Source organism: Sinocyclocheilus anshuiensis, unplaced genomic scaffold (assembly GCF_001515605.1).
Source record: "Sinocyclocheilus anshuiensis isolate Anshui unplaced genomic scaffold, SAMN03320099.WGS_v1.1 scaffold679, whole genome shotgun sequence".
NCBI classification, from domain to species: domain Eukaryota; kingdom Metazoa; phylum Chordata; class Actinopteri; order Cypriniformes; family Cyprinidae; genus Sinocyclocheilus; species Sinocyclocheilus anshuiensis.
This window is the reverse complement of record NW_015552592.1, coordinates 645,834-658,864: the sequence shown is the minus strand read 5'-3', so window position 1 is coordinate 658,864 and position 13,031 is coordinate 645,834. Positions and strand designations below refer to the sequence as shown.

Sequence of the window (13,031 nt, the reverse complement as noted above, 5' to 3'; positions counted from 1 at the left end):
TGAGCTTTGTAAAAATCGACGCGTTTCAGAAAGGCGGGGCATAGAGGAGAAACAATCATGTACAGTATTTGGAAAATAATGTGTTTTTTTAACCTTAAACCGCATAAACACATTTCATTACACCAAATACACAAAATAATGTTCTTTTTAGCAACATCATATGACCCCTTTAATAGAGTGTCTAATGTGGACTACTGAAATAACGTGTAACTTAAAGTGGTTTGCAATTTCCATTCATGCTGACTTTAACAAAACAAAATTCAAAAAACAAACTGTTCAACACAACAGTGATATTTTCTTACCTCATCTTCATGGGGCATAGGGTTGAACCCACACAAGTTACATACAAATATTTTGCATTCAGTGCAGCTGTTGTACTGATCTTTCTTGAGCTCCACCTTGCAAAGTGGGCAGACCTTGGGAAGAGGCTTGGATATAGGTGTCTCTGATTTATCCTCTTTTACTTTATTTGATGGCTCCTTAGCCTGTTGAAGTGATGGTGTCTTCTCCTCTTGTTTCTGTCCAATTGATAGTTTAGTATCTTTACTGGGTTGAGCTTTCTGGGAACCTTGTGTGGTTACAGAACCTTTTTGTGAGCTAGGAGACGTTGTGTTGTTGTTGAACAATGACTGAGATACTGTAAAGCCTTTACGGGAGCCAGGAGGAGGTGTTGTTTCTGAAACTGACGAACCTTTGCGGGAGGTTGGCGGTGTTGTGGAAGGTTCATCCTGAACAGCTGATGATATCAGATTAGAGGCTGTGCTAAGGAAGGAGGAACCAAAGCCTAAAACTTTCCCAGACACAGCAGAAACAGCAGGTTGAGGTGAAGGAGACCTGGATCGAGCCCCACCAAAGCCAAAACCAAAAAATCCAGACTCCTCTTGATGAGGTTTGTCTGATTTCACCTGCTGTGATATCTTCGGTTGACTGAGCTCTTGTGGTGTCACATCAGTGGGCTCCTTTCTCCCTACTACAGCTGTTTTCTGACCAGTTCTGGTGGCTTCCTCTACATTTTGTTTCTTCTGCACAGATTCTGGAACATCTTGCTCCTTCTTCTTTGGCACTGGGGCTACTTTCTTAGCTTGATTTTGAGGCTCTGCATGGGAAGGCATTGATGCTCGCTGCACCTGACAGGTCAAGCAAAGCCACTCCTTTGCCTGCCAACAAATAAGAGAGTTTGAGAAACCCCAGACAAAATGGTTTCCACAAAGCTCTTAAACTCTGGGTTAAAATAAGATTATTGATGCAGGTTTGATCATACAAAAACTTACACAGCAATATTGCTGAATTAGCTGTGGAATTATAATACTGTCAAAAATATTTTATATTAAAGGTAAATACTGTAGAGCAGGGCTAGTCAACTCCGGTCCTGGAAGTCCAGTGATCTGCATAGTTTACTTCCAACCCTTATCCAACACACCTGTTCATCATTTTTAAATAGTCCTGAATACTTTGATTAGCTTGATCACCTGTGTTTGATTAGGATTGGAACTAAACGCTGCACGACACCGGCCCTCCAGGAGCCGAGTTGAAGAGCCCTGCTATAGAGCCCACAGCTCGTTTTCCAAATACTGAATTATCTTACCTCGGTTTGATGAGGCATGGGATTAAACCCACAGAGGTTACATACAATGCTCTTGCATTTAGTGCAGGTGTTGAAGTTAGAAGGATCTTTCTTGAGCTCTACTTTGCAAAGTGGGCATTCTTTAGGCAGAGACTGAGAGGACATATCAGCTGCTTGAGGCTTTGATGGAGGTGTAGATGGTGCTTTGAAAGGTTGAGATTGCATGGACTTCTTGTCTGCCAACTGCTTTTGAGAAAGAGGCTTATTTTCCACAGCCTGCATTTTTGTTGAGTGTTGGGATGCTGTAGATCCCTTGCGGGATGTAGCTGCTGCTGCCACAGCAGATGTGGTTTTGAGAGATGTCTGTGAACCCTTACGAGAGGCAGGCGGCGTTGTAGACTTCACCGAGGTCTGAGAAACTGTTGTACCTTTACGAGGTGGTGGCGGTGTTGTGGAGGACTCATCTTGAACTACTGAAGATATGAGATTAGATGCTGAACTGAGGAACGAGGAACCAAACCCTAGAACCTTCTCCGAGACAACAGGTTGAGGAGAAGGTGATTGAGATCGAGCACCACCAAAACCAAAGCCAAAGAAACCTGTATCTTCTTTGGAGGAATCTGATTGTGTTGTGGTTTCGGATTTGGCTGGGGCACTACTATCTTTTGGCTGTTGAGGTTTTATAGTTTCTTTCTGTGCAGGTTTTTCATTTGGGAGATTTTGTACTGTAGACGTAGTAGTGGGTTTTCCAAGTGCTGTTTTTGACTGGTCCTCAGTACTACTGGCTCCTGGAGGAGGCTGATGTGGAGCTGTTTTGTCTTGTTGTGAGCCAGCATTAGTCTTTAGCTGGGGATTTAGACTTGAAGGTTCAGGTGCTCTCTTTATCTGGCAATTTAAACAGAGCCATTCCTTCACCTGCATGACCAAAATCACAACCACAAAACCACAAATCAACATTATTGTCCTTCAATAAATCAATTATGACCAGTAGAGTAAAATAAACTTTCTCTTACCTCTTTTTGATGAGGCATGGGGATAAATCCACAACGGTTACACACAATGTTTTTGCAATCGGTGCAGGTGCTAAAATTAGGAGGATCACTGGTAATATCTGCCTTGCAAAGTGGACAGATTTTGGGAAGAGGGAGGGGAGTTTTGTCAACTTTTGCAGACAATGTTTGGTCTGTTTTTGCTTTCACAGAAGATTTACTGGATAGCTGAGGTGACTCAGAAATCTTTTTTTCTTGTTTTTGTGCAGTAGGTTGTTTATTATCCCCTGTGTTTGTGGTCTGTGGAACAGCAGAGCTCTTCCGAGACGTGGGTGGTGTTGAGCTCTGGGAAACTGTGGAAGCTTTCCGGGAGGTTGGTGGTGTTGTAGATGTCTCATCTTGCACAGCTGAGGATATTAAATTAGATGCTGAGCTGAGAAAGGAGGAACCAAAGCCAAGAACCTTCCCAGATACAGCAGACATAGCAGGCTGAGGAGATGGAGACCTTGACCTAGCACCACCAAAACCCAAAAATCCAGTTCCTTCCTTGGCTGTCTTGGCAGGAACTTCAGATTTGGCTTCATTTTCTTGCTGCTGGGCTTTTTGGATGGGCAGAGTACCATTTAGAGCCTTGGTTTGTTGTTCTTGTAATTTCTGAGGAGGGTTAATTTTCTTGCCTAATTCAGAAACACCTTTCTTTTGAATTGAGGGTGAAGCCATTGGTTGAGTGGTAGGGATTTTGTTGGGCTGCGCTGCTCCTGGTGGCTCCATTCCTCTTAGAGCTCTTTGAGTCTGACAGTTCAGACAAAGCCATTCTTTCAACTGAAAAGTAAGACAAAGGGGTTAACACGTTCACATATATCATTCAAAACTTGTAAAAATTATTGAAAGTCAACGTAACACTACCTCTGTTTGATGTGGCGTTGGGTTGAACCCACAGAGATTGCACACAGTGTTTTTGCACTCAGTACAAGTGTTGTAGTTGGCAAGGTCCTTTTTGATTTCTACCTTACAGAGTGGGCAGGATTTGGGCAAGGTTTGAGGGCCTTTGTCTGCTTTTGGCATCTGTGAAGATGGTTCGGCTTTTTTAATTTGAGATATTGGTGCTTTGTTCTTTTGGTCTGCAGTTAGCTCTGTCGTTTTCTCTTCTTTCTGACCATCTGATTGATTAGCCTTTCCTGTAGACGCTGATAATGCAGCCCCTTGCGATGATGCGGACCCTTTGCGAGACATCGGTGGAGTAGAAGTCTTGAGGGAAGTTTGAGAGACTGAAGGTGCTTGAGGGTTATTTGGTGGTGTCGTAGAAGGTTCATCTTGAACCGCTGATGAAATGAGATTAGATGCTGAGCTCAGGAAGGACGACTTAAATCCTAGGACCTTACCAGACATGGCCGAAACAGCAGGCTGAGGGGATGGTGATCGTGACCGGGCTCCACCGAAGCCCGAAAAGCCGAAAAATCCTGACTGTTCTTGCTCAGTCTCAGCCTGTGGTGCTGCTTTAGACACAGAAGGAGAGGGGGCATGTTTTGCTGTCGGTTGCTGTAAAGGCTTAGGAGAGGGAGCTTGCTTTGCTCCTGGTGCACTAGTCTGTTCATGCATTTCCTTTTTCTGAGAAGCAGGTTGGTTGGCAGGACTAGTCTTTGTTGGCTGAGCTGTGCGCTGTTTCTCTAAAGGACCATGTGTAGATTCCATCTTTTGAGATTTGCTGGGCTGTGTTTGGGACTTTATAGTGGGTTGTCCCGGAGGCTCTATTCCTTTCAGCGCTCTCTGTGTCTGGCAGTTTAAGCAAAGCCACTCTTTTGCCTGCAAAAACATTACAAAAAATAAGTTAGTTCTCCACATTTATTTTACAACATGAATAACAAATGATAAAAATATATATTTTGCAGGACGTATGTAAATTGACCTCACAAGCAGATATCACATAACATTACTACTTGTAGCTTTAAAGAAATATTTAGAAAACCCTCAGTGACCCAAGCATTGGTGATTCATTCTCTTTTTTGGTTATTAAAGATTTTGTGTGTGTGACTGATTACAATAAAAACCGTAGAAAATTGTTCTGTACTCTGAAAGTGTGTATTTATTATTAATATAAATATTTCAATATTTCAAACACATTAAAAAAAACGATGTGTATTTATATATTTTGGTTACTTTTAGAAAAATGTTGCAAATGCTTTCATGAGAATCCTTCCCAGCAAGATGAAATTTGAATCAGAGTAGTCAGTTTGAATGTCAGAGCAGCCCTTACAACTATAAAACTCTCAACTATAGAGTTTCATAACCCTGGAATACTCCTACACATCACAGACAACTGTAAAGTATACTGAAAATGCATATTCTGCCAGAGGCCTACAGAACTACTTTTATAAGCACTTTCCAAGCTAGAAGGATGAAACCTCAGTATGTTCATCTCACACCAGCCCTAAGACACCCTTAAATGTTTTATTATCCTGAAAATGCAAGTTTTAGAGGCCGACAGTGTAGTCTCTCTGACTTTCCAGTAAGCTAGAAGGCTGAAACAAATATTTTCATATCAGAGCAGTCCTCTGATGACCCATAAAGTCCCATTAGGCTACACAGAAAATCATTTGAAATATGTATCAATGGGTCAATGGGCTCTTTTGTGTTACAAACAACAACACAACCATAAAATGTGGATTACCAAGGCTAACTGTAGTACTTGTGCAACATTCAGAAAAATTGTCTTATTTGCATAAGCTTATATATACACATACTGTGCACATAAAAAATTCACAACTGACATTACAAAAAGACTGCTTCTAAAATCAGAACAAAAACAGCTTACATTGGTGTCAGAAGGCAGTGACAGCACTTTTACTTTGGCATGCTGGGGTGGGGGAATCTGTAAATGTTCCTGCCAATTTTTTTATGATACATTTCAGAGTTTGAGCTGGTGTTAAATATGTATTAACTCTTTAAACACCTTTTGTTCGCTTTTTGGTATTTTGCTACAATGGATCTCTGAGGGTTAAATTAAATCCCCTCTGTATCTCAAAGTTTTATTTATATTTGTGCTGCCTGCACAATTCTCAAGCACACGGCTCATCCTGAAGCCCAAATTTAATCTCTGGAGAAAGCCAGCAGCACTCTTTTTTTAGGCCTAAGGAAACAGACTAAATCATTTAGATAATTTTAGCATGGGATAAAAATATACACAGATGTGTTGCATTTGCAAATTCTCTAGACTTAAGGCAATCCTCAGGTTTGAATAGTTCATGATTAAACACTAACCACACAGTTGTGGCCATAAATGAAGGTGACCTTCATATCGGAGACATATTTTTTCACTATTATCTAATTTCAACAACACTGAGCACTTGACACTGAGCACAACCGAGTAGCAGATGCCACTGTAATCTACACCTCATCTCTGTGCTTTTGAACTCTCTTGGAAAAGTCTTAGATGTTATCTCTGAGGACTACCCACTGATCCCCTGTCTGCTGAGTTTTCGTCACACAGCCGGCCCATGTGACCCAATAGTCTTGGAGTCACCTTGCCCCAGGCTGCACATAAACTCTGAATGGTTAATTACAGAGTCAAGTGTCTTTTGTGCTCAACACATCTTAAAAGATGAAATGGCCATTTAGGGGCCAAACTGGTATGCTCAGGACTTCCATATCATGACAATAGAGGTGGTAAGGGCTCTCTGGGGGACATACATTATTACAGCAACTTCACTGCTAAGACTAAGCACATGACACATTGCTTGCCTTGACTATACTAGTCCCTAAATATCCCTAAAGTCCCTAAAACCTGATTGCCAAGATACAAAAGTTAGTCTGTGTTTTGAAAAATATATAGTTGCAAACACAAACATTATTCACGCTAGAATTAGACATGTATGACATTTGTAAAAAGTGTATGTTTATGGCCTCAAGAAAAAATATTGATCCCAGCACTACCAGAAAATAACCAACTAAACTTAATATTAAACATGATGAAAGTGATTTCAAATGATTTGCTGACTTCAGCCACACCAAATCTCTCTCCAAAACCTTGACCTCAAAAGACATATTGGCTAAATTTGTAATGGCATTGTAGCATATTATTCTAACTACAGAGAGTGTTTTCTAGTTTTATGATTGGTTTTACAAAAAATAAAACATAAAACAAATAAAGCACATTGTATTTTTCAGGACATCTATTTATATGTCTGTTACTACATCGTTTTATGTGGGGTATTACAAATAAAAACTTGACAAAAGTCATAATGACACATAGTGAAAGAAAATTAAAAAAGGACCATCTATACTTACAAACAAAATTAGGTGATAAAAAGGGAAACCACTTCAAAATAAAAGCCACGAATGCCACTAAGGCCTGAAAACGATGACAAACAAAATGGTTACATTGAAACAGTAGATCTAACAACTTCAGTTGTGCTAGGAAAATCATAAATCCCCTTGGATCAAAACATACAACACTAAAGCCCACAAAATCATCATGAATTAACCTCTCTCCCCAAGACTATCTTGATGGCTTTGCTGGGTCTGGAAAGTGGGTAAAGCCAACACACTGCATGGAAAGCTGGCAGGTAAAATATACAAGCCACTAACTGTAATGTTTGACCCAGATAGATCATTAAACTTCATAACACAAGTCACTAAGCACAGAATGTCTATTCATTCAGAACATCTATTTATCACCCAAAGCCCTAATGGATCTGTGAATCACTCTAATGCATGACTAAAAAAAGGAAGAAACAGTGTGAAACTGCACATCGATGTTTTATTTTTTGCCTTGAGAGTCAAGCACTTTATTTTTGTAAGTTTAGGTAGGGAGTAGTCCGAGGTAATTGAGAATCAAGGCACATTTTGTCTCTCTCACAGCCATTTTCGTTCTGCCTTCCACAAGACTGCCTCCACACAAACCAAAGAGACTAGAAAATACATCCATCTTTTACAACAGAATCACTGGAATCACTGAGAACATGTCCTCTGAAATTGCTCTTGACATTTTCTGCCCACAGTTCATTGCACAAACCATAATGTGAACCTACTGCAAGAAAATGCATTCATCTGTTTCTTACCTCTGTTTGATGAGGCACAGGATTAAATCCGCACTGATTACACACGGTGGCCTTGCATTCAATGCAGGTACTGTAGTTGGGAGGATCTCTTCTCAGGCTTGCCTTGCAGAGTGGACAGGCTTTGGGAGGAAGTTTTGGGCTTTGATCTAATTTAGTGGCCTGAGCAGATGAGGTTTCCTTTGTTGTCGTTGTTTTTTGAGTGTCTTGGGGTTTACTTTGTTGCTGTTGCATTTTTCCCTCCTGTGTCTGTGATTTAGGAACACTGGTGGAGCCCTTAGTGGCCTCTGAGCCTTTTCTTGAGGAAGGGGGTGTGGAAGTCTTGGCAGAGGTTTGGGAAATGGTGGAACCTTTTCGAGAGGTTGGTGGGGTTGTGGAGGGCTCATCCTGGACAGCTGAAATCAAATTGGACGCTGAGCTAAGAAATGAAGAACCAAAGCCTAGAACCTTTCCAGAAACAGAAGAGGCACCGGTCTGTGGAGAAGGAGAGCGGGATCGAGCGCCACCAAAACCGAAACCAAAGAAACTGGACTCTTCTTCTTTTTTAGGGGGCTCAGTCTTTGATGGTGTCTCAGTTTTGGCAGGAGGAGCACCTTTTGTCGTCTGTTGTGGAGGAGGTTTTTGTTGTGACGTTTGCTGCGACGGATGAGCTGCCCTTGTGCTGGACTGGCTTGACGGTTTCTGACCCTCTGTTGGTTTGGTTGGCTGGCTGGCAGATGGGGGCATCTGCTTACTATGAGGAGTGTTTTTCTTTGCAGGGTTCTGTGATGGTACGGAGTCCTTGGGCTGTGGCTGGGCTTTTAGCGTAGGAGGTCCGCTGTTCTCTGCCCCTCCCAGAGCCCTCTGCATCTGGCAATTCAGGCAAAGCCACTCCTTAGCCTGCGTACATGGAGGATACACATTTGTTATACAATTGCTAGTTTTTAACTTAACAAGAAGTTCAAATTAATCAGTTGTTTTGCATTGTTCCGCACAAAAAGACAATTTATACAGTGAAAAATGTCTTCTGAGGAATTAGGATTACTTATTCATAGTTGCATTGATGAAAAACTCTATTTACTTCTTTAGTGAACGGTGATAAATAATTGTGAAAAATAAAAGCTTTTGGGGAAAAAATTTGTCAAGGAATTAAAACCATCACAGTCCAATAAAACGTGCTTCAGAGACAGTGGACTCTCTGGATTGAAACACATAATGGCGAACTTTCACCAGAGAGTAAAAAGTGACATGTAAATCTAGAGCGGTCTATTCGGCAACGGATATAAAACAAGATCTAGTTTCTTTTCCTTTTGAATCCCAAAAAAGAACAAAAAATACTTAAAATGAGACATGCATATTGTATACCACTGCTTTATGTATCACACCAATACAGATTAAAAACTAAATTAGTTGTTAAATGAATTTTTACTCACAGTTGCATCCGGAGGACTGAACCCACACATGTTGCAGACCACTGATTTACATTGTGTGCAGGTGTTATGGTTGGGCGAATCCTTAGACTTAAGATTGAGTTCTGTATTTTTACAGACTGGACAGAGGGATTTCACCCCAGCTCCAGGTCCACCTTTCACTTGAGGCTCTGATGAAGGAGGCCTTGAGCCAACTGCACCTCCTGGATGAGACGCAGGTCCACTTGGGCCTTGTTGTTGAGGTCCACCCTTCCCAACACCCTGCTTAGGAGATCCACCCCCACCTGCTCCTTGTTGCAATCCTCCCCTGCCTGCTCCCTGTTGTGGAGGACCTCCTCTCCCAGCTCTTTGCTGTACAGGACTTCCCCGTCCAGCTCCTTGTGGTTGAGATCCACCCCGTCCAGCTCCTTGGCCACCCCTTCTCACACCCTGTGTCTGCTGTCCACTTTGCCTCTGAGGCCCCTGTGAGGCTGGTTGGCCATTCCCCTGCTGTTGAGGATCCTTCTGCTTTGAGGGTCCTGGAGGCTGCTGTTGTTGCTTTTCCTCCTCATCCCCAAAAAGACTGAACTTGTTTACAGCAGAGGACATTGCACTTAGAGGATTCCCCCCACTCAGAAAGTTGGAGGAGAACATGTTGGCTGTTGGGAATGGGGCTCTGAAGACCGGTGTAGGAGAGGGCTGGGATGGGGGGAGCCCAGAGGAGGGAGTCTCTCACCAGTTGAAGTTATCCCTCACATTTACCTCCAGTGTCCCTTAGGAAATAGAAAATGGACAATGAAAAGAGAGAATTCATGCATCACTTGTGTTTTTATTGCACGCATATATATGTGCATGCATTAAACATCAAGTAACGCCATATACATAATAATATTAAAATATTAGTAGTTCCAGACTCCATAAACAAAAGGATTTAATACCATGTTACATCTTAAATATACGTCAGTTCTGCCTAAGACAAAATGGGGTGAAATGAGAATAGTATTTTGACTGAAAGTGTTGTTTTTTTTAGGCATAGTTTAGCCAAGTTGTCTTCTTCAAAGCAAGTAAAAACCTCATTTAAGAAAGAGTGGTACATAAGATAAGCAAAAGATTTTAAACAAACAGTCATCAACTTCATAAATCATAATTGTTAACTGACATGTAGAGGTTGTAGATGGTAGATGATCAATCTCACCTAGTCACGATCTGCAGTACTCACACTGACATATAACATCCAGTCATATAGTAAATAAATTAGCTAACATTGAGGGATAGAGGCTCCCTTACTGCCCTGATCATCATGCATTCCCTCTTTACATAATCTAAAACTATTTTAATCAGCACTTTTTCATTATGTAGTTTGCATGATCTTATATTACCTGGTGTTCTGAATGACATTGCATTGGAATGCATACATTATAGACAACATGTCTGTTATAGACCATACTATGAAAATAATACGTTGATTAAAAAAAGTTCATGCCCATGGTATTTGACAACTACAATCCAAATTGTGAGTTAAGATTTTGCATTTACAGTGACAAAACTAATGACAGTTTGGCAAAGATTATTTTACTACGCATATTGTTTATCAACATGTGTAATACACTTAAAAATTCAGCATGAATATGTAACAGCGATGAAACACTTAAAATCTCGTGTAAAGCATGACTGCATTCGCCCTGTAATTGACTGAGCGTTTGGACGTTTCCCTTCAGCACCCTGGACAGCGCTCTACGATCAGCTCATGTATCACGTCTCTCTGCCTTTCAGCGTGAAATACAACACGCCACACCATTCACAGCAGTAACTCTACACGGACACATTAATGATGAGGAACTTTAAAGGGTCAGTGGGTTTTCTGTGTGTATTTATTCGCAAATGTAGAAATGTTTTTCAGTATACCGCGCGCTATAAAAATTAAAACTACACTGGCGATCATTAACCTGATATCAACTTTAACAGCCCACAAACATATATTGACAGATTGTTACGTTTTTTTTCTGCTTCTGCTCCTTCAAAAGCAACATCTATAGCCCGTCGGCATATCCGGGTTGTAAAACCTCCGCTGCATGTGTAAAACACAAATGGGTTTACAACCTTATGTTAAAGAAAACGTAATGTTTCGTTATTTAAATGATTGGCAGTTTTAGTTACACGAATTCAGGATGTGTTTTTGCTCCAATTTACCCAAAAACACTGTAATATTATATGTTGGTTATTTGATATGAGGTTGTAGATGATAGATGATCAATCTCTGACAGTCACGATCTGCAGTAATCACACTGATCTCGCCACATAACATTCAAACGGGAAATAAAAGAGCAAACGGTGAGAAATGGAGGTTCCCTCACTGTCCAGATCATGATGGATTTGCCCTTGATCATACCCTGTCGGAGGATTTCCCAGCCTCATCACTAAAACCGCATCCGTCCGAAAGCATTTCCAGACTAGAAGTATTCCTCTACTACAACACACCATCGCAATCATCCTTCCTTAAAACTACCACTGTGATCAGATGGAAAAACATGCTTATTTTCATCAGAACGGCCAGCTGAAGTGGTAAAAACAGCATCCTACCTTACAGCGTGCGAGCATCCCTATTTATTCTCCCATTTCTGTCTCTCTAGTGCTGGTTGGTGATCGGCTGCTCGGTTTCTAGGATGGAGGTTACGAGGATCTGAGGGCATACCCGCTTTCACAATCGCCTCCTCTGCGCATGCGCCGCACATGACAGGTGATCAGCATACATCACCTCGCGAAAATTGAATTTAAAGCGACATAATCATTCGTCTCTGACAAACTGTCCGCTAATAATCGGCTTCCATTTGTTTGGGCATCTGTTATAGGTTTGATATCGTTTGGGGGGAAGCACATAAGAATGTTGACAGTGTATTAGTATAAATAAATAAACAAAACCTCCAAATTATTAGTATTATCACAATACTGTTTTTATAAAATGTTGATCAAATGTTTAAACATTATTTTAATATTATTATGATAATAATGATTAATATTGTTGTCACCTAGTTAACCTTTTATATGTAAAAACATATAAAGATAAGGTGGATAAATTACCAATGGATAAAACAACAAACAAAAAAAAAATCTAAATAAAAACATGGCAACTGCATTATTATCCACCCCTCTGTCAATACGCAATGATACTACTAACCAATAAACAAGCAATTCTTCAGAACAAATAAATAATTTATATGATTTCAAATGTTGAAATCATATAAAAAAAAAAATATATATATTTTTTTTAAATAAAGTTCAATCACTAACAAATCGCCACCTTGGAATTATAAGGTTCTATCTGCATTCTGAGCAGTTTTAAGATATTGAGCTTCAAAGTTTTTGCGTCCCATAGACTTCTGTAGATAGAGTCATTTGTTTTCTTGTTTTCTTGCTATGACATGCAATCTGGTTTATGTTTATTAATTTAGAAGGTCAGCTGTAGTCAGTATAAAAGAGAGAGCCTGTGGCAATGGCCTAAATCAGTTCACCTTCAAATTCATAGTAAACATTGATGGGGTATGACAATTCATGTTCTCACTTGTCTCTTCTACTTTTTCTCTATTCTTGCTTGTCATTTGTCTGTGCATACTCACTCACATGCAGCATCATTCAATTCTAAGGCAGTGAGAGAAGCATGCTTTTCTCTGTCTGCATCTTAAAAAAGGCCCAAAATGTACACAGCTTACAAAAGAAACATCACATAATGTAAATAAGTTGTCACATAAGAATAATGGAATAACTCCATTTTGACAAAAAATGTCTGACAGAACCTTATAATTCCAAGGCGACTACATTTCAATGATACGTTAGATAAATGCTTTTTCTAAAGGAAACTATACAAAGCAAAAATATGTAACCTATATGTAAAATGTAAAAATATGTAAATTTGTGTGCCAGAAAAGATAACCATGTCATTTACATCTTTTGTGCTTGAATGAAAATACATACATACATACATACATACAACCCTGAGGCGATAGTGTGCAACAGAAGGTTAAACAGCGACAATAACAAC

General features: G+C 40.3%; 1 protein-coding gene across 1 annotated transcript in view; it reads right to left on the bottom strand.

Moving 5' to 3' along the window:
- Positions 1-13,031, bottom strand: part of LOC107665542 (protein piccolo-like) — a gene marked incomplete at its 3' end in the record, with an annotated part of 70,288 nt that overhangs the window by 48,665 nt on the left and 8,592 nt on the right. The window contains exons 2-7 of the mRNA XM_016456457.1: positions 9,020-9,768; positions 7,611-8,486; positions 3,460-4,356; positions 2,578-3,375; positions 1,586-2,479; positions 303-1,157 (exon numbers count right to left, since the gene is read on the bottom strand). Of these exons, the coding sequence (XP_016311943.1) occupies positions 303-1,157; positions 1,586-2,479; positions 2,578-3,375; positions 3,460-4,356; positions 7,611-8,486; positions 9,020-9,649 (4,950 nt within the window). The remainder of the gene's footprint in view (positions 1-302; positions 1,158-1,585; positions 2,480-2,577; positions 3,376-3,459; positions 4,357-7,610; positions 8,487-9,019; positions 9,769-13,031) is intronic.